The 23,024-nt window shown below is 36.6% G+C and overlaps 1 protein-coding gene across 6 annotated transcripts in view; it reads left to right on the top strand.

The window, feature by feature from the left end:
- Window positions 1–23,024, top strand: part of LOC121378535 (dual oxidase maturation factor 1-like) — a 42,935-nt gene that overhangs the window by 13,019 nt on the left and 6,892 nt on the right. For 5 of the 6 annotated variants that reach the window (XM_041506751.1, XM_041506752.1, XM_041506750.1 and 2 more), the window contains 6 exons: window positions 10,847–10,981; window positions 12,801–12,899; window positions 16,341–16,494; window positions 17,587–17,801; window positions 18,457–18,576; window positions 20,879–20,905. In XM_041506751.1, the coding sequence (XP_041362685.1) occupies window positions 10,847–10,981; window positions 12,801–12,899; window positions 16,341–16,494; window positions 17,587–17,801; window positions 18,457–18,576; window positions 20,879–20,905 (750 nt within the window). The remainder of the gene's footprint in view (window positions 1–10,846; window positions 10,982–12,800; window positions 12,900–16,340; window positions 16,495–17,586; window positions 17,802–18,456; window positions 18,577–20,878; window positions 20,906–23,024) is intronic. The other variant, XM_041506748.1, reaches the window with a different exon arrangement.

Below are 23,024 nucleotides of genomic sequence, written 5' to 3'. Positions count from 1 at the left end.
AATACATGTTGTTATCCAATGCTAGTATGAATACATGTTGTTATCCAATGCTAGTATGAATACATGTTGTTATCCAGATTCTGGCATTTTCGTTTAATTCGGGCAAAAGCCAGCCTGCCCCCTTACAAAAATGGGATAATAATAAATGATTATTAGAAGTTATAAAGTGCTCTAATTCCATGTACATTTTGTTTAACTTAATATAATGATACATCAGTGAATCGAGATTCGTTCCGAACAAGCGAACGCTATTGTTTCTTTTTTTAAACTGGTAGTTTTTGTTTGAAAATATAATACGCGTGATCACCACACGTACAACATATATAAGCGCAATATACTGTAGACCGAATATTTCGCTCTCTGTAAAGCTTTATTTCATGTTTTATACAATATATTTTTTTTAATGAATTTTGTCTCTTTTATAAAAGCCAATGAACATATGATATAAATATAAAATAGACAAATCATTATAAAAAGAAGCAGCGTTACAGAAAGAAATGTTTTATTTAACGACGCACTCAACACATTTTATTTACGGTTATATGGCGTCAGACATATGGTTAAGGACCACACAGATTTTGAGAGGAAACCCGCTGTCGCCACTACATGGGCTACTCTTTCCGATTAGCAGCAAGGGATCTTTTATTTGCGCTTCCCACAGGCAGGATAGCACAAACCATGACCTTTGTTGAACCAGTTATAGATCACTGGTCAGTGCAAGTGGTTTACACCTACCCATTGAGCCTTGCGGAGCACTCGGTCAGGGTTTGGAGTCGGTATCTGGATTAAAAATCCCATGCCTCGACTGGGATCCGAACCCAGTACCTACCAGCCTGTAGACCGATGACCTAACCACGACGCCACCGAGGCCGGTACAGCGTTACAGAGACCGAAATATTCGGTCTGAATATACTGGTACGCTAGAAAAATATCGCAATACATATTGTTCAAAATTTATTTTTGCGATATATTGACCCGGACCCGATTGTCCAGGCAATCTATGCCAAAATATTGGACTCGAATACTCAAGGGTCAAACTCGACCCGGACCCGAGCACCCGACACTTACACTAGTTGTCCAGTCAATCTATGCCAAAATATACGGTATACCCATCACAAATTGCAAAAGTAATGAAATTAACGGTGTCTATTCAGAATTTAGTCAGGAATAACAAATTAAAAATGTAGAAAAATATAATTAGTGGAACAGGGAGTAATTTGGCTTTAAAGTTAGGATAGTGTGAGCACTGACGTAATCAATATTAGATTAGTCTATATTTTGTAAAAACGAACTTCCCAGAGCATTTTGGCAATTCAATTGATCTTACATAATTTGAAGATGCTGATACAAAGAAAAAATATGTTACTAGCTGATGTTTCCATTATTTATCCTTACAAATTCAAGATGGCCACCACATTACATGTATACACTAAAACATGAAATTTAATGTCTAATGTCTAGGCTTCTAACTGAATACATATTCATAATATTAATAGTTATTCCTATGTTTTATATATCTAAGAATTGATATATGGTACCGTTGAAGTGTTTTAGTTCAATATTATATTTATATATAAAATAAATTCAACATGGCTGCCAATATAACCAACACACTGTAACGAAATTCTACAAAACATTATTATTTCAGCTTCTAGCTATCTAGGTGATATTGCTATTTATAAATATATAAATCTCTGTGTCGTATTATAATGAAATTCAAGATGGCCACCATGAACCAACTAAAATAGGAAATGCAATATCTTGGCTTCTAACTGGAATACATTCACAATATTAGTGGCTATTCCTATGTTTTCTATATGACATGATTGCTATGATTAGTCTGCAATGTTTTAAGTAGTACAATGTACATACAATTAGCATAAACATGGAAATGACCAATGTATTAAAAAACCTCCAGATTAACAGATAATTTTATGGCATTTAAAAAAAAAAAATTGGGGGATTCCACAGAATATGACATAAAAGTAACTGTTAGAGCTATGTTTTCTCCGTTTCATTTGACACAGTCTTGGAACCAACCTGTCATAACGTTGCAGTGTAATGGAAATATCTTGATGGCAACATTTCTTCAGCACCCTCAAATTATTTAAAATCAAATGACTTGCCACTTCAGGCACAGAATGTTTTAAATGTTGTTATAATGCATATTTAAAGACATTTTAAGTAATCTTGTACATATAGGAGGAATTTAGGAGGGTTTTCCACCAGGTTTGTGTTAATAAAGTAATGTAATTAATCTTTTGCACTCAGAATCTGGTAAGAATAATACATATGATTAATAGTAAAGTTAATTATATGAACTTAGGTTGGGAGAGATTCCTCAATATCATAGTCACATTAAGTTATAATACATATTTTAGAGAACTTGACAATGACCAATATTTGTTGTTTTGCAAAATGTTTTTTATTAAATAAAGTATAACATGCAGAATAACAATCCAATGCAATAACATCAGCCATACAAGTTAAAGGCATACTGTCACGGATTTAAGGACCTTATTTCTCTAAAATGGATAATAAATAAAAATTACATTAATTGTTGGAAACCAAATCTAGCTATCGCATCACCTTAACTGAACCATGATGGAGTGAAATCCATGTCATCCCTCTCGGCAATTTTAGTTTTTGAATTATGGACCATTGCCATAATTCATTTATTTGTACAAAATGTCATTAAAAAATGGAGTATGGTGGTTATGAAGATGGTTCAATAAAGTACATTTAGGAACAAATCAAATTATTTTTGTTCAGGTAATACTTTGTTAGACCATTAAATAGGTCAGTGGTCTGTGACAGTATACCTTTAATGACGTACCAAAAATATTTAGAGATTTTGTTTTTGTATTAGCACTGTTATTAATATGTCACAATGCCAGAATAAAGTACTATTATTTATATTGGTCTGTACCGCATAACCAGTTTTATACATCTATTGTCTAGCTATTCCATTATTTATGAAACTATGGTGCGTTTTAATGCATTATGGGTCAATACGTTAATGGCAAATGTCATCTATTTGCATATGTAATTAAAAACAAACGAGATGCAGTATTCTCCTTGTCACAGTCAACTAAAGCAGGAGCCACATACGTCTAAAATTGGCGTTATATTTGAAATATTACGAATCAGCCTGAACCTCTTTTGGATACAGGCACGTTAATAAATAACGGTAACAGTAACAGTACACTTAGATGATAAAGAGACTAAGGAATAAAGTAAAATAGCATTATGCATCTTAATTCCAGCGCAGAATATGGATACCAAATCATGCCATTATATTGCATTCCACACATTTGGCTTCCATATACTTACCATTTTATGACACCCAATAGCCGATGTGTATTTTTGTGCTGGGGTGTCGTTAAACATTCATTCATTCATTTTTCATTCATCCATTCATTCATCCATTCATTCATTCCACACATCCTGCTTTTGTTTTCTCTCCATGTCTCATAGCCGTATAATGTAACAGGCGGCAAGCATATGGCAAAATGAAGTAAAAATGTATAATTAAATTAAAGTACTCTTCCTTGCACAGGTATTCAAGTCCTGTAGAACGGACTCGAGTCTTGCTAGACTCGACCCGTGCTCGAGTATTCGAGTACTCGTGGAGACCCTAAACACGCATCTCTACTCAACAGAAACAAAAAAACATTAAAAAACATTGTCACAGATGCTCAAAAAGTTTAATTATTTTTTAAAAAGAAATACAGAAAAGAATGCTGGGAAAACCCTTGAGAATATTAACGTTACGACGCCTGCACAACTACGAGGAATAGCACACGTATACGTATGGGTTGCGCAACAGAAAGTTCTGTTCACACAAACACGCCAAGGGACAATGGGACTCATGAATACCAAACTGAACTGGAATAGGCAATGTCACGTTTCCTGTTAGGAAGTAGTATACGAGCTGACACCAGAATCGTCATATACATAGGAATGCGTTGTCGTTAACTGTATCCGCAATATTTCATTTTATTTCAGTTTGTTTTTCTTGCTTATGTCCAGTTAATTTTTAAGCACGCTTTCCTGGGAATAAACCTAAGCTATATAGGCTATGCACTCTGTCTAAGACAGAGGTTAATGGTTGTTAATGAAGACGTCATTGTAAAAATATACACCTCATCAATATAGGCTCGTACGAATTGCAGGGGTGGGGAGGCGAACATCCTTAAATTTAAATAGCTCCACTCATCACCCCACCCCCCACCCCCTCAAGAAAAAAAAAAAGAAAAAAAAAAGGAAAAAAGAAGAGTTGTTGTTCCCACCCACTCCCCACCCCCACTATAGCGTGTGCCACCTCCCCTTTCATTTATTGTTCTTACGGGCCTGCAATGAGTTGTTAACACAGTTAAGATTTGAGCCGGTATTGGGAAAGAACAGAACAAAACAGAACCGAACAGAACGCCCAAGGCCGCCATTCGGAGGCATAAGAGAACAAGTTTAACTTTGTTTTGTTTAACGACACTACTAAAGCACATCAATTAATTAATCATCGGCTATTAGATGTCAAACATTTGGTAATTCTGATACGTAGTTTTCAGAGGAATCCTACTTTTTTTTTCATTACCATAAAGGGATATTTTCCACAAACAAGACAACACATACCAGGTACTATTATCCTGTTCAATTATTTAGACCCAAAGTTTTTTGCAAATGTTACGTTTATTTCCTATTCGATATTTGTTTTCTTTGCATTTACATGAAAACAAACCCAAACCCCGACAGGTTTTATATACAAATCATCATATAAAATGCACGAAGTTGACTTAATTCCACTTTTTAAAAATCTCTGTGTCTTTTGAATGCACGTTATTTCTCCTATAAATAACTAAGGTCATTTGCATATCAAAACATTGGGATATGAGGCTACGTGAAGGCCATTATAGCTTGTTTCACTAAATCAAGGTTATTATTGTTTTGCAGTGTGTAACAGCATTGTCTAATCTTTCCGTTAAACATAGATGTAAACAAACAGAACATGTAACCCTTTCTTGTAGGTGCATTATATTTAATAAATTTAGCTAATGTATTATGTATTTTTATTTTATTATATCAATTATATATTAGCATACCATACCTAACCTAACACAACTGAGGTGTAGCACAGTAATAAACACAAATCACCTCACACACCGCAGGAATGTGCTTTCCAAATTTATAAATAAATTTAATGCAGGGCCGGACCCAGAAGACCGGGGGGGGGGGGGGGGAAGGATAAAATGTCAAAGGCCACCAACATCAAATAATAATAAAAATGTTATTTAATTTGCCTCGAAATTGGGAACTCATACGTATATATATAGTATTTAGGGTGGTGCTAGGGGCTGGGGTTTGGGGGTTGGGTGTTACATTTGTAATGCGAAAAACCAAAGGGCTATTGTTCGGACTCGTATGGGTTCAACCACTTTTTCATCCCGCAGACACAGCCCTGAATGTTCAAAATACGATAGCATTGCTTGGTCAATAACATCATTAGTTCGATCTATGACTGCACATGCTATTGTAGCAATGTGTAAACCACGTAAAATACAAGTTAGGTAGGGTATATAAATTCATTGAAAATGTATTAGTCGACATTCTTGTTATTGTTATTTGAGGAAAAATATGGGTAAATCGAAAAATACTTCAGTTGATGTAAAATCGTGTATTAAGAACGTTTTCGATTATTTTGAAGATGCATATCAGCGCGGTAGATATGCTTCTTATCGAATTGTCGATCGAGTTGCCGCTGCACTTAAAGTTTCGGTTTCAACAGTAAAAAGAACTGTGAAAAATCTAAGCTCTACGAATCCAAGCACAGAAATCACTGTTAAAAAACGCGACCGAAAACTCATCGATTTATTTGATAAAGATGTTATTAGACGACGAGTATAAAGATTTTATAGAGAGGGCGAATTACCTACATTACATAAGCTTAACGTGGCTTTAAGGGAGGAATGTGGAATCAACATATCCATATCAACTTTACGAAGAACACTCCATGACCTCGATTTTAAATACCAACATATGTCTACAACCGGAAAAGTGATTTTTGAGGACGCCAATATATCAGACAGGAGACTGTCCTATCTCCGAGAAATATCCAATTTACGAGAACAGGGATATTTAATAGTGTATCAAGATGAGACCTGGATGAATGCCAACCACACAACATCCCACCACTGGACAGATATCCACCCGGGAACAAGTACCGCCAATCACCTGCCGAAATCAGACGCTGCTGATCGAGTTCCTAAACTCTGTTCGGTGACTGGGAAGGGAAAAAGACTTATTATTTGTCATGCTGGCTGTGATAAATATGGATTGATAGATGGCTGTGAATTGATCTTTGAGGCTAAAAAAACAGACGGAGACTATCATGGTGAGATGAATCATGAAAATTTCATCAAATGGTTTGAAGAACAACTTATGCCTTCTCTACCAGAACCTTCTGTTATCGTCATGGATAACGCAAGCTACCACAACAAATTAACTGAGATTACACGATGTCCTGCACTAAACGCTAAAAAGGAAGAAATTCAGTCGTGGCTACGAAACAAAAATATACCTTTTGAGAGTAACATGACAAAGCCAGTTCTTTATGAACTTGTGAAAAGTAACAAATGTGCAAAGCAATTTGTTACTGATGATATTGCTGAACGCCATGGGCACTTGTGTCTAAGACTGCCGCCAAGACATTCTGAACTCAATCCGATAGAACTGATCTGGAGTCAAGTCAAAGGGCACATAGCTCGTCATAATGATGGTAAAATGACCACGGTGCGGAGAGAACTTGCACATGCATTGAACTCTGTCACACCTACACTCTTCTCTGACGCAGTTAAACATGTAATAAAGATCGAAGAAGATTTTAGAAAACAAAATAGTTTTATAAGAAATAAAATACCCCCTGTGATAGTCCCCCTTAACGAAGATAGTGATGAAGAAATGAGTTCGTCGACTGATTAAGTTATTTCTCCATACCCATCAGGAGTATTACTTTAATGTATGCATGAACTCTTTAACACCAAAAACAATTTATTTCCATATCATTCACTATCAAACAACCTAACAACCTATAAACTTATTGACTAGAAATGCATATAGACTACACATACATACGAGAGAAATGTTTATTTAACGACACACTCAACGCATTTGATATACGTTTATGTGGCGTCAGACAAAACGGTTAAGAAGCATTATGACAGTGAGAAAGAAACTCGCTACCGCCACATGGGCCACTGTTTCCGATAAGCAATTTTGATAAGCAATAAGGGACGTTTTATATGCACCATCCCATAGACTGGATAGCACATACCACAGCCTTTATACATCAGTTGTGGTGCACAGGCTGGAACTAGACACAACCCAATGGGTCCACCATGTGGGATCGATCAGTCGACCTACCATGAGCGAACGCTTTACCTCTGAGCTACGCCCCGCTCCATATACAAAAGAAGCCTTAAGTGGGGTTGGGTTTGTGCAGAGGGTCACACCTCCACCAATCGCATGCATACCATATTCTTCTCTCTCTCTCCCTATAACCATAGATTAAAATATGTTGAGTGCGTCGTTACATAAATGACGTCTCTCTCTCTCTCTCTCTCTCTCTCTCTCTCTCTCTCTCTCTCTTTCTCTCTCACTCTCTCTCTCTCTCCCTTCAGCGCGCGCTTGTGTATTCCACAATATAATTATAATATTTGATACATATTTTTTTTTCAAACTGAGGTTTTGTCACTTGAACTCGCCACCTGAATCCGCGCCTGCTTCATGTTTACAGATATTTTCTTAAATATAGGTCATACTACGATTTGTGCGGATAGGACGATAGAACCGAACATTAGTTTGAAACGCACTATAGAATGATGCTTTTGATATGCAAATGACCCTAGTTATTTATAGGAGAAATAACGTGCATTCAAAAGACACAGAGATTTTTAAAAAGTGGAATTAAGTCAACTTCGTGCATTTTATATGATGATTTGTATATAAAACCTGTCGGGGTTTGGGTTTGTTTTCATGTAAATGCAAAGAAAACAAATATCGAATAGGAAATAAACGTAACATTTGCCAAAAAACTTTGGGTCTAAATAATTGAACAGGATAATAGTACTAGCTGAACAAGGAAGAATATGAGACCATGTTGTTATACTAACAGTGGCGGTAGGTCTAGGATCGATCCTCGTCGGTGGACCCATTGGGCTATTTCTCGTTCCAGCCAGTGCACCACGACTTGTATATCAAAGGCCGTGCTATGTGCTATCCTGTCTGTGGGAGGTGCGTATAAAAGATCCCTTGCTACTAATGGAAAAATATATCGGGTTTCCTCTCTAAGACTATATGTGAAAATTACCAAATGTTTGACATCCAGTAGCTGATTATTAATAAATCAATGTGCTCTGGTGATGTCTTTAAACAAAGCAAACATTTATCTTTTAAAAAAATACTAACAGTGTAACAGAACTTTACTGCTGATTTAAGTTAGTTATGATTAACTTATCTGTAAGGCTTGTTGCCCCGGGTCATACGAAATGCAAAAAGGTTATTTCATAAAAATTAATATACTGGTAATACAGGTCTTTCTGCCTGGTAAAACCTGCTAGAATGCAAATAATGTTCAGTAGCCTAACAGCTGAATTAATCAAGTTCCCTGTCTTTCCTTTCATTCCGTTCATGGACCTGGGCCCCGTTTTACGAAGCGGTCTTAGCGCTAAGATCACCTTAAGGGTTATAAGGTAGCTATGCGTTTAAGGTGAACTTAGCGCTAAGATCGCTTCATAAAACGGGGTCCTGGTAGATAACTGGCAAAAAATGCATCTTTAACCCTTTTCGTGTGATAACTTCTAAAATAATTTTAAAACAAACAAAATATTATAGTACATTTACCGTGGCGATTTTATTACATATTATAGTCGGTCAAAACTGCGGTTTTGTAGATTTATTACCGGTTCCCTGGATCTGTTCAGCGAACCATAGTAAAAAAAAAAAAAAAAAAAAAAAATGGTATAGTTTGTAATGTTGTTGTAAAACAATCCTTTCCAGTTGATCGATTTTATAAGTCATGATCTAACACGAATCTTGAAGTGTAGCCCCAGGTTTCTTATATGCGTTTTACTCGGAAGACTGTAGCGTATTGACATACATAATAAACCTATAAACTCGTGGTGTACCGGTTACCTAACGGCTACACTAGCATTGTCAGCTGCGATGATGTTATTCTGTGACTCATGAGTTACCCGGATGTCAGTACCAGTAACCCAAACCAGGATGTCGGGTCACTAGGGTCACTTTAGAGAACAAACATTTCGTGTCGAATATCAATGTTAACCTATCCATCTCAAGATATATATCTACCACGATAGTGTGTATTATTTACAGGTCTAAAAAATGTTTGCATTGATTTTGTAATAACATTGTAAAGTTTATGGCCTTGTGAGGTACCATTTGGACTTTCTCTTGTACAGAAATATGATTTTATAAATAAAATTGCTTGTACTTACTTGGATTCAGAGTTTAGACATGACAAATTGAAAGGTACAAAATGAGTTTGTTCTTCATGTATCGTGCATGTTGTTTGAAGTCATTCTCTCCCCTAAAAGGGACATGCCTGAGTTTTCTACACTTTTTAAGATGTTATCGACTAACAAAGACTTCTTAACGATTGTAATTACATATCAAATATATTTTTCTGCATAAAATATTAGTGGCTGTATATTAAACGTATTTCCGATTGTTCTAATATTTGTACTAGGTTAAATTTCATTTTATTTCCAAAAATATAATTTTTTCGTACGTACGAAATTATTTCAAGACAAAATCCAGTTTGGGCTTGTTACAAATATTAAGACGACCAGAAACACATTGAATATACAGACAATGATATTCTAAACCAGAAAATGTATTTAATATGTAAGTTTAATCGTAGAAATATTTTATTAGTCGGAAACATCTTACAATGCAGCAAACTCAGGAATGCCCCTTTAATCAGAGCCAGGAATAAGATGAGGACATTTTATTAGGGGTCACCACATTAGAGGTGTGGGTGGGCATCCACACTGTCTATGAGTCGTGTTATGGGAGACAGGCGAATATGAAAGGTGGTGGAGAAAAACAGGTATGATGGAGGGCGGCATAAAATTTAAAACCGGAAGTGGCCCTGGGTACTCTGAAGCTCTGCAAGAGTTTGCCCGTTTTTATCTACATATTATTTATTTATTTATTTATTTATTTATTTTTAAGTCTACACTCCATGGGTTTATTAAAATGGTTTTGTAAGCGCCAAGTAGTCCTTCACGAAAACTCTTTATTTTCGTCTAAAATGTCGCCTGTATAAAAGATACTATATTTTAGTTTATGAAGACCAAACACAAATTTAATCTTGACGACAAATATTATACTTACCCTGCAATGATATTTGAACATAATGTGGGTGAAGGTTATAATTATGGGTAGTTATTTTACAAATATCTTAATGTATTTTTTTTTTTAATATTTGCCAAAAAACTAATCCAGAAAAGACCACATGGTGGAATGAATCTGTAACGGGGGTTGAAGTGGGGGTTGGGGTGGGGGCTAATTATTTTATGGGTTGATGGATCCGCAGAAAAGGTTTTAATGTAAATAATTCAACGCCAACAATTTAATAATGTCTGGAAACTTTCTACCTTCTTTTCCATATTTCAAACAGCTACATTGAGTCTATTGATGGTTTAAAAACAGCTACACTGAGTCTATTGATGCTTTACAAACAGCTACATTGAGTCTATTGATGCTTTAAAAACAGCTACATTGAGTCTACTGGTGTCTTTAAACAAAGATTTGAATTTGTATGATTTAGTGACAAACTTCTCCATGACATGGGAGACTGCTGAAATCCACACAGAAACCAAGTACAAGGCTGGAACGGGAAAAGACATCAACGCCACCATTGGCCTGTATATAGGTCTGCGCGGAATTAACATCACACTCAAAGGTAAGCTTCAAATATTTTGGTGTGTCTGTCTATGAGATTCTAAGAATATATATTTAAATATTTGGACAAGCCCTCCACGTTGTCGCCCCCTCCCTATTTTTCCATAGCTAAAGCGGTATATGGGCATGCTGAAGTTATTAAGATAATTTAAGGGTACTTCTAAATAATATGTATATAATAAATAATGTGTCGATGTTGACCGTACGTTTTTTATAGTGTTAAAATTTGATTTGGTATACTAATAAAATACTCGGTGACAAATTTTAAGTTCTCGGTAAACATTTCTTTTGGCTAGTCACGAAAAGCCAAAGTACAAGACTTAAAATACAATCTTATATAAATATTGTTTTGTCTAAGAAGTCTACACTAAAGATTTATTATGGGCATCAATAGTGTCACCCTGCATTAGTTTTTACAGTTTTGATTAACGTTAAAAAGTAATACTTTAATTAATATATACATTGGCAAGTTACAGATTCTAAACTAGGAAACTTTACAACAATAGTAAAGCTACGAGCATTTGTTTTGCATACATAAATGTATATAAAACTTTGCTTCTTGCTTGAAAGAGTACTTTTCTCAGCTCTAGTCATGGAAAATTTGTAAGGAACTTTTTAAAACATTCCAAATCTTATTTGAAGACTAGTAAATACAGTGTTCGCAATTAAAAAAAAAATGGTGTTCTAAATTGTCTTACACACTGTCGATTAATTAAGGATGTGTTTTTACAACTTACACCTCCAACACTCCACAACTCCCCCAACCCCCCAAAAGACACCACATTGTTTTTTTGTTTTTTTTGTGTTTTTTTTATCCCACTGCCCCCTTTCCTTTCTCTCCTTTGAATTCCATCTCATTTCTTCCCTATCTGGCAAATCCTCCTATCTTTCAACTTCTTTCGCTGTCCACCTCCACATCCCAGTCCTTGTCTCTCCAACCGCGACAGGTGCTTGTCTGTTATGGCTATCTGTGCCACACACCTGCCATTCCCCATCAGCTTTTAGCTGTGGACTTTGTCTGACCACGCCGGGGAATGTTCAGTAGTTACTTCTGGCATTGTTAAGAGGCACTTGTAACCACCTACTATGCACCCCTACTACCGGCGGTCGTTAGTTAGTGCCGTGGGTCAGACCAGCTTTATTAGCAGCAGAGGACGAGGATGCCAGGTGGGTGCAGTGAAATACACAGAGACTGCACTCGTGGAGGAAGTTGAGAAAGGTAGGCGATAGTGTGGGCAGCTCAGAAGACAGAGTCGGAGGAAACTGACAGAAAGGGTCGAAACAGATTGAAATCATGGGAGAAATTGTAAAGTTTTTTTTATACTAAGATAATGAGAATGATAGGCAGAGATAGATGACAAAGATTAATGAATGTGTGAGCCAGCGTTGACGGGATTTGAAACACTGTCGTCAGCTAGATTGTCCAGCAGCTTATCCGGTAGACCACGGAGCTCACTAGACTTCACATTGTCTTAAATGTTTTTTTGGCATCGCCAAACTGTCATATTTTTATAAATTATATGGCATCCAAAGACACACCGGATGTACAGAACTTTTCTAACCCAAAAAACTTACAAGTTTAGACGTTATCTTCAGTGTATTATAAATTATATAGTATCCAAAAACACACCGGATGTAACAAAAAACACAAACAAAACCTTATAAGTATTGATCAGATGTAGATCTAGAGGTACAGTACACTGTTTATAGAGGACTATCTTCTGTTAAACGATTCCAACTTCCCCATGACAAAGCCAATATTGCCGTGCAGTCACAGTCACACTCTACTTGGTTTTCTCTATATCTCTTTTGGACGACAGCGACTCCAGAAAGTGAACGTTATTTGCAAGAGACCATCAACTACAACGAACACTTCGACTGGCGATGGCGACAAGGCAGACTGGGATTCGGTCCGTTTGGTAAGATTTATTCAGTTATATGTAGACACAGGAGCAGCAGCAGCATTGGGGTGTTTTTTTTTTTTGTGTTTTTTTTTTTGGGGGGGGGGGGGGGGTAGGAAGGAAGGCAGGAAATGTTTTCTTTAACGACGCACTCAACACATTTTATTTACGGTTATATGGCGTCAGACATATGATTAAAAACCACACAGATATTGAGAGGAAACCCGCTGTCGCCACTTCATGGTCTGGTCTACTCTTTTTCGATTGGCAGCAAAGGATCTTTTATATGCACATCCCACAGACAGGATAGTACATACCACGGCCTTTGTGACGGGGATCGATCCTAGACAGACCGCGCATCAAGCGAACGCTTTGCCACTGGGCTACGTCCAGCCCCCTGTTTCAAAGAAGAAGGTAGAACTTTAAAAGGGCATCTGCAGTATTCTTACATGTATTATATGGTTTTAGTAGATAGGACTTTAGATTGCACCAAATCTGAGGCGATAAAAGGTGTGCCAAAAACGTATGCCCCAAAAAAGCACACCCAAATTATGTTCAAACATGGATACCTCAAAACTTTTCATCTAAAAATCAATGGAATATTGTAGATAGTGCTTTAGATTGCTCCAAGTTGAGGCGATAAAGGGTGTGTCAAAAACGTATGCCCCCAAAAAGCACACCCAAATTATGTTCAAACATGGATACCTCAAAACTTTTCATCTAAAAATCAATGGAATATTGTAGATAGTGCTTTAGATTGCACCAAATCTGAGGCGATAAAGGGTGTGCCAAAAACATATGCCCCAAAAAAGCACACCCAAATTATGTTCAAACATGGATACCTCAAAACTTTTCATCTAAAAATCAATGGAATATTGTAGATAGTGCTTTAGATTGCTCCAAGTTGAGGCGATAAAGGGTGTGCCAAAAACGTATGCCCCAAAAAAGCACACCCAAATTATGTTCAAACATGGATACCTCAAAACTTTTCATCTAAAAATCAATGGAATATTGTAGATAGTGCTTTAGATTGCACCAAATCTGAGGCGATAAAGGGTGTGCCAAAAACGTATGCCCCAAAAAAGCACACCCAAATTATGTTCAAACATGGATACCTCAAAACTTTTCATCTAAAAATCAATGGAATATTGTAGATAGTGCTTTAGATTGCTCCAAGTTGAGGCGATAAAGGGTGTGTCAAAAACGTATGCCCCCAAAAAGCACGCCCAAATTATGTTCAAACATGGATACCTCGAAACTTTTCATCTAAAAATCAACGGAATATTGTAGATAGTGCTTTAGATTGCTCCAAGTTGAGGCGATAAAGGGTGTGTCAAAAACGTATGCCCCCAAAAAGCACGCCCAAATTATGTTCAAACATGGATACCTCGAAACTTTTCATCTAAAAATCAACGGAATATTGTAGATAGTGCTTTAGATTGCTCCAAGTTGAGGCGATAAAGGGTGTGTCAAAAACGTATGCCCCCAAAAAGCACGCCCAAATTATGTTCAAACATGGATACCTCGAAACTTTTCATCTAAAAATCAACGGAATATTGTAGATAGTGCTTTAGATTGCTCCAAGTTGAGGCGATAAAGGGTGTGTCAAAAACGTATGCCCCCAAAAAGCACGCCCAAATTATGTTCAAACATGGATACCTCAAAACTTTTCATCTAAAAATCAATGGAATATTGTAGATAGTGCTTTAGATTGCACCAAATCTGAGGCGATAAAGGGTGTGCCAAAAACGTATGCCCCAAAAAAGCACACCCAAATTATGTTCAAACATGGATACCTCAAAACTTTTCATCTAAAAATCAATGGAATATTGTAGATAGTGCTTTAGATTGCTCCAAGTTGAGGCGATAAAGGGTGTGTCAAAAACGTATGCCCCCAAAAAGCACGCCCAAATTATGTTCAAACATGGATACCTCGAAACTTTTCATCTAAAAATCAACGGAATATTGTAGATAGTGCTTTAGATTGCTCCAAGTTGAGGCGATAAAGGGTGTGTCAAAAACGTATGCCCCCAAAAAGCACGCCCAAATTATGTTCAAACATGGATACCTCGAAACTTTTCATCTAAAAATCAACGGAATATTGTAGATAGTGCTTTAGATTGCTCCAAGTTGAGGCGATAAAGGGTGTGTCAAAAACGTATGCCCCCAAAAAGCACGCCCAAATTATGTTCAAACATGGATACCTCGAAACTTTTCATCTAAAACTCAACGGAATATTGTAGATAGTGCTTTAGATTGCTCCAAGTTGAGGCGATAAAGGGTGTGTCAAAAACGTATGCCCCAAAAAAGCACGCCCAAATTATGTTCAAACATGGATACCTCAAAACTTTTCATCTAAAAATCAATGGAATATTGTAGATAGTGCTTTAGATTGCTCCAAGTTGAGGCGATAAAGGGTGTGTCAAAAACGTATGCCCCCAAAAAGCACGCCCAAATTATGTTCAAACATGGATACCTCGAAACTTTTCATCTAAAAATCAATGGAATAGTAAGCTGTAATTAGATTAAAATAATTTAAATTGAGTTTCCAAATATGTACAACTCTTTACCAGCTATTATTAACATTACTACACTAAAAAGACATTGGTGTGCTCAAAATAGTCAAAATGTTTGTTGTGCCCAAATTGGTGAGATCTAAAATCCAGGTAGAGTAGGATACTGTTAAGCAAAACAAGAAGAGTCATGTTATTGATATAGGACAGTTGTATCAAAGAACAAGCTTTCAGAAAAACATATATGACGGTGTACTAAGATTTATTACCCCAGCAGGCACTCATAACGGGGAAAATAACAATTATAATTTCTCATTATCATGCATTGGTCTAACGAACAATACTATTGGATGATTTGACGCTTACAAACCAGTGACCTTGTCGGTACTAAATATATTGTCATCACGATTTGGCAAACACAGACAATGACGTCATGTAGTTTAAAGGGTTTGCATTTACGACTGTTTGTTTTTGATGTTATTTATTACAAAATGTCATTTTAATGCAATTTGTTATAGATTTTGTACTAGAATAAAGATAACTTTTGTTTTTGAAAATTATCTATGATTGCGATTAAATAACAAAGTTATAGCAATACTCAAAGCGATTTATATCGTTTATATACATGTACGTGCATGTGTGTCGAAAATAAAGGCTTTTAGAGAGAAAAAAAAGCTAAGGTAATAAATAGAATAACAAACTCGGTATCAGTTATTATCAAATTTATGTCCCTCGTGAAATAATTTTCATTTGTCACTCGCTAGAACTACAACTAAAAATTATTTCACTTGGGATATAAATTTGATAATAACTGGAAACTCGTTTGTTATCTTCTATATAATATCTAGTTCAACGAATGTTTTGACTGTCCCTCGTAATCATTAAATATTGAGGCTGTCTTATTGCAAGTGGTTTATCGAGATGACTACTACTTGTTGTTTTCTAGCTGGCCGATTTTCCCAGCAGTACAGGGCAGCTCAGTTTAGAGGGCTACCTCTACCAATTCTGTGGGTAGCAGAGTACTTCACTTTTGACGGAGAAGGGATACGCTGGGGTAGATTTTACAGACAGGCAGGATGGTACACGCATATATTACTATGGTGAGTAAATAACAGAACTATGCAAATTGTTTAAATATTCATGAATTTAATGACACCTGTTCATCAAACCAGTTTATATATATATTAGTCTACCAGCCAAATCTGAATTCAGCATGTTTGTACAAGTGGTCGCGTAGAAAAATGTTAATTGTACGAGTTGCTTACTGGAATTACTGTATCAAGTTCGATGATACATCCATAAATCTTAATAATCTTAGCATGTAAAGGGCAAACAGAGCAGAATAATATGGTTATACTAAAATAGCTACCAAGCAAGGGCGTAGCGTAGTTTTATTGGACACCTGTTTAGCCTACTATTGCACTATTGTAATGTAAAACAGACCCCATATTTTAACCTCAGCGAAGGTGTGTGTGTGTGTGTGTGTGTGTGTGTGTGTGTGTGTGGGGGGTAATCCAAAACCTATGATAAGACTGTTACATTAAAATTTAGAAAACCACCTTTTTTGTATTCATAAATACGTCATGAAAATATTACAAAATGGCGGCTCATGTTCTTGAATAGCGTTGACAACTATTCCCGACCAGTTGATAGCGGAAGACTACAGCTTAGTTCATATTTTACCTTAAACATAAACGGATTCAATTCTATAAAGGCTAGAAAGTGTATTATAAAGTAGCTCCAGAAATCTAAACGAATAAGGACATCAAAACAATTTAACGTGCACATTCCGCTGCTGTAGGGCTCGCCTGTCTTGGACGCTGGTTGATTGCAAACATATTTTATTGTACAAAGAACAAAAGAATTGGGCACAAGTTTGACAACTTACGAGGCCCTCTTCTATATTCATACAATATACTTGGCGACCTATATTACATAGCTGTAAATATAAACTACATGTATTCATTCAAGGATAACCAGTGTAAGGAAATGTATTATATACAAAAGAATGTGAAGGAAAGAAAAAAAAATATGATACAAAAGATTACACAAATAGTGTTCTGACATGATACATTTCCTTCCACCAAATCAGGATCTAAAAGACCTCTTGTTTTTAACATTTTATTTTGTAAGTTTGTTACTTGTTGACGGTTTTTATTACTAGTATTATTTGTTTCAATTTTTTTTTTCAGGACGGCTCTGCCATTGTGGGTTTTGACCAACATTCTGTTCTTCGTTCTTCTCCGCTATGGGGCGTATTTCTTGATCTTGACCGGTTTGACAATGCTTACCGGAAACGTCATTTGGGCAACAGTTCGCAACTTTAACGACCTCAAAATCCCTTTCACGAGCGACGAAATCTTGGTGTCGACGTATGGTGGATCCTTTTACGTTTGTCTTGTTACCGGTAAGCAGTGGTTTGATTCTGCCATTTTCAATGAAGATTCAAGCACGTAATTTAAAAGATCAATATAAAGGATCTCATTTGCTCAAATCATATTTAAACATTGTATTTCAAAGACAAAAGTGGATCCCATCTTCAAAGCCTCAGTCTCGAGTATATTTGCATCATCTAAACACTTAGAAGAGACTACCCAGCCTTGATCATACATATATAAATATTGTGTTCGTCCTATCGACACTCTATGTGGAAAGCCTCTGATATGTGTAGATGTACAACAACAAGACGTTTCATACTGCGTCAATGTAGTTGACAACAGCAGAACCTGCGGAGTATTATTGAACGAGGGAAGGCTCGAAACTGTTGGGGGGGGGGGGGGGGGGGTAGGTAGAGGTGTCAGGGAAATTAAGGGTTTTAAAATACGGCATATCCAGCATTCTGAACAGAGTAACCGGAACCAGTGTATGTGTGTAGAGGTGAGGAGTGGGGGGTGGGTGGGGATAACCTTCAACCCCCACTACACGACTCATGAATATTCATTGATAATGAAAACATGAATTATGTTAAAGCTGTAATTGTGTTTGCGTCCTGTAATAGTAAAATATGTGAGATTGGCGCTTTAAAACATTCTGTATCTGCTTCTGAAATGGAATAACTTCAGGTGTCCTGTGTGTGGTGTTGGGGACGATCGTGTTCATCATGGATCTGCGGTTCCCACAGCAGATAGCGACCTTCTTCAGCGTGGACGTTCTACAGGACTCGGAGGAGATACAGGTGGAAGGTGAGTCATACCTGGCTCTGCCGCGTCTTCTGCAGGTTGCATAGATTGATGTTGTTAATGGTTTTCTACCGGCCTCGGTGGTGTCGTGGTTAAGCCATCAGACATAAGGCTGGTAGGTACAGGGTTCACAGCCCTGTACCAGCTCCCACCCAGAGCGAGTTTTAACGACTCAATGGGTAGGTGTAAAACCACTACACGCTCTTCTTTCTCACTAACCACTAACCCACTGTTCTGGAAAAACAGCCCAGATAGCTGAGGTGTGTGCCCTGGACAGCGTGCTTGAACCTTAATTGAATATAAGCACGAAAATAAGTTTAAATGAAATGGTTTTCTAGGAGATTAATAAAAAGGTAAGTATTTCACAGCTGTTTTTAAGGGTCACCAGGAAAACAGACATGGTCAATATTAGTGTTATTAATCAGTTTCTAGGAGACTAACAAAAAGATAAGCATTTCACAGCTGTTTTAAAAGGTCACCAGGAAAACAGACACGGTCAGTATTAGTGTTATAAATCGATTTCTTGGAGATTAAGAAAAGATAAGCATTCCACCACTGTTTTTAAGGGTCACCAGGAAGACAGACAAGGTCAATATTAGTGTTATTAATGGGTTTCTGGGAGATTAAGAAAAGATAAGCATTCCACCACTGTTTTTAAGGGTCACCAGGAAGACAGACAAGGTCAATATTAGTGTTATTAATGGGTTTCTAGGAGATTAAGAAAAGGTAAGCATTTCACCACTGTTTTTAAGGGTCACCAGGAAGTTAGACATGGTCAGTATTGGTATTTTTAATTGTTTTCTAGAAGATTAAGAAAAAGGTATGTATTTCACCACTGTTTTTAAGGGTCACCAGGAAGACAGACAAGGTCAATATTAGTGTTATTACTGGATTTCTAGGAGATTAAGAAAAGATAAGCATTCCACCACTGTTTTTAAGGGTCACCAGGAAGACAGACAAGGTTAATATTAGTGTTATTAATGGGTTTCTAGGAGATTAAGAAAAGATAAGCATTCCACCACTGTTTTTAAGGGTCACCAGGAAGACAGACAAGGTCAATAATAGTGTTATTAATGGGTTTCTAGGAGATTAAGAAAAGGTAAGCATTTCACCACTGTTTTTAAGGGTCACCAGAAAGTTAGACATGGTCAGTATTGGTATTTTTAATTGTTTTCTAGAAGATTAAGAAAAAGGTATGTATTTCACCACTGTTTTTAAGGGTCACCAGGAAGACAGACAAGGTCAATATTAGTGTTATTACTGGGTTTCTAGGAGTTTAAGAAAAGGCAAACATTTCACCGCTGTTTTTAAAGGGTCACCAGGAAGACAGACACGGTAAGTATTTTACCATAGTTTTGTAGGTCATTTAAAGGAAAGTAAGTCATCCACAGTTATCTGGGAGATAAAGATAAAGTAAGTGATTCAGCGTCTTTTTACAGGTCATCTGAGAGAAAGTAAGTCATCCACTGTTATCTGGGAGATCAAGTCATTATTAAGTCATTTATCATATTTTTACAGGTCATCTGGAATGTAAAGACAGTATTAAGTCATTTACCATATTTTACAGGTTATCTGAAAAGTAAAGACAGTATTAAATCATTCACCATGTGTTTACAGGTCATCTGAAAATTAAAGACAGTATTAAATTCCTTACCGTGTGTTGCAGGTCATCTGGAAATTAAAGACAGTATTAAGTCCTTCACCAAGTTCTTACAGGTCATCTGGGAAATAAATACAATGTATCAAGTCATTCACCGTGGTTTTACAGATTGTTTGTTAAATAAAAACATATTTTAAAAAGTCATACCTCTAAGCATTTTATCAAGACTGTGGAGATAGGAATGTAAGGTAAGTAGTGACACTTCCAGTTCGTGTGTAATTTTACAGAAGTAGCGTACTAACTGAGGTTTTTGGTTTCTCAGGTATGATTTAATTTCTTTTTTTATTTGTAAGTAGCGAACAACATTGGTGATCCTAAAGGGGTCACATTGGTCCCCTGCCCCCCCCCCCCCCCCGCCTCTGCCCATGTGATATGCACATTTAATTACTTTTTGTTTTAAAAAATTCAACATCCGGGAAGCCTGTCTCTAACCCCCCTCCCAGTCCCCCACATACAAAGATATCGCGGGTCCTTGGGGGCTGGACTCAATTGACTTCAACAAACTCAACCCCCCCCCCCCCCCCACCCTTACAAAATCCTGGATGCGCTCATGAACAATTCACAGCATATCAACAAGAGAAAACGGTTATTTCTCATATTGTTTTGCAAATTAAACGGGTTATGTTTTTTGTTCATATTTTGTAGACTTGGACGCAGATGTTAAGAAAAGAGGTTTGTTAATAGTGCATTATGCGTGCTTAATACGGTTTTTCGTTTTTGTCTGTTAAAAGAGTTTATCTATTTTTTTCCCATTCTTGCTAACTTTTTACGTGTTGCTTGGCACTTTCTCGCAGTGAATATGCATACACGCGCATATCGGCTACAAAACAACAACAACAACAAAAGCGTCACACTTATAGAAGCAGCTGTTATACACCACATCGGAACTTATACATCCCCAATACATACGGACATACGCACACACCACACATACGCACACCCCCGCATATGTACGCATATTATATTATTTACAGCATATTTATTTGCTAATCCATACAAACGACCGGCCTCTGTGGCGTCGTGGTTAGGTCATCGGTCAACAGGCTGGTAGGTACTGGGTTCGGATCCCAGTCGAGGCATGGGATTTTTAATCCAGATACCGACTCCAAACCCTGAGTGAGTGCTCCGCAAGGCTCAATGGGTAGGTGTAAACCACTTGCACCGACCAGTGATACATAACTGGTTTGTCGTTAAACAAAATACCATTTAACTTTTGCTACTATTGTCTATTATTCCTATCTTGTCGATGGTCAAGTTATGAATATTTTGAATTAGAAAATGGAATTGTAACTTGAATCACAGTATCACTTTATATTCTATGTTTTTAAATTTCTTTTTTTCTTCATTTTTGATGGCAACAAATATATGTTTCCTCCACCAAGATTGAAACTTGAAACACTTAATATGTTTGTCCATTGAAAGGGGATATTGAATAGAAAACATACACAAAATGATTGTTTTTGCTGGAAATTGCAATATGAAATTGTGCTTCAGAATACAGGTGATTGCTTTTTATCACATCTGCTTGTAAAAACCTCTGGGGTTATTGGGGGAGGGAGTTTCGCATTATCGTTCAACACTTTTAGCCCTCTATCACACGGAAATGAGTACAGATTGCGAAATCTTTGTTACGGCCCTGCACCACGACTGGTATATCAAAGGCTGTAGTATGTACTATCCTGTCTGTGTGATGGTGCATATTAAAGATCCCTTGCTACTAATAGAAAAATTTAGCGGGTTTCCTCTCTAAGACTATATGTCAAAATTACCAAATGTTTAACATCCAATAGCCGGTGATTAATAAACTAATGTGGTCTAGTAGTGTCGTTAAACAAAACAAACTAACTTTTTCTTGCATAAATGATCCACTTCAATGTGATTCTGGTCGTCGTCATACTGTTTGTAAAACACTAGAGTCAATTACTTTACTTTAGATTTGTTTTATTTTTATTTTTAAAGTTCTTTTGGGATTTATTGCTTGTAAATAGGTTCTTTATACAAGGATCTACATGCTGAATGAGCATTTAGATTTAACATTTTCAGCGTTTGTGCATACACGTAAATTGGCATCGTCATACTCTTTGTAGAAAACTAGAGTCAATGACTTTTAAAGGGACAGACCATAGTTTTTAACCACTACAGGATATTTTTCACTATCGGAGCCATTTATGATAACTGAAATCAAACATTACTTATATTTTATTCTTTAGATTATCTTTCGGTTAATCCTACTGTTTCTAATACCCAAAATTGCATTTTTCATATTTTTAAAAACGCACATGCTTTTGAGAAGTAGTGGTTTATTGATTCGAGTTCTAGTCTATTTTTAAAGATATTTCCTGTTTTAACGTCACAGACTCTTCTTTCACTCTATTGTAACGTTATCCAAATGAGTTACAGGTTTGTAAATTAACTAAACTTAGTATCCATTATTTACGATCTGATTAAAATTAGCTCTACTGGGTCTACCAGTAGATCTAACAGCATTGCGTGGAATCCCATGTCCAGGTGACATTTCATCTATAAATAATAATTTAAATATCGACCAATTACACTTCGCCTTTCATAGCGTTATTCGGGAGCATACAAATTCTAAAAATATCGGGCGAGACTATTTATGCAATAGTTGGTCTAGTTGGTCTATTTCAACATTGAAAGAACAGGGGGAGAAAGTGTAGTAATAAACTCTGGATTGTATACTAGTATAAACAGATTTTATGGCTATACCATCACGGTTTTTTTTCGTCTTGAAACGAATTTTATATAAAATTTTATATTGCAATTAGTTTCC

Source organism: Gigantopelta aegis, chromosome 8 (assembly GCF_016097555.1).
Source record: "Gigantopelta aegis isolate Gae_Host chromosome 8, Gae_host_genome, whole genome shotgun sequence".
In the NCBI taxonomy this organism is placed as follows: domain Eukaryota; kingdom Metazoa; phylum Mollusca; class Gastropoda; order Neomphalida; family Peltospiridae; genus Gigantopelta; species Gigantopelta aegis.
The sequence above is the reverse complement of the archived record's forward strand: the minus strand, read 5'-3'. Positions and strand labels throughout refer to the sequence as shown.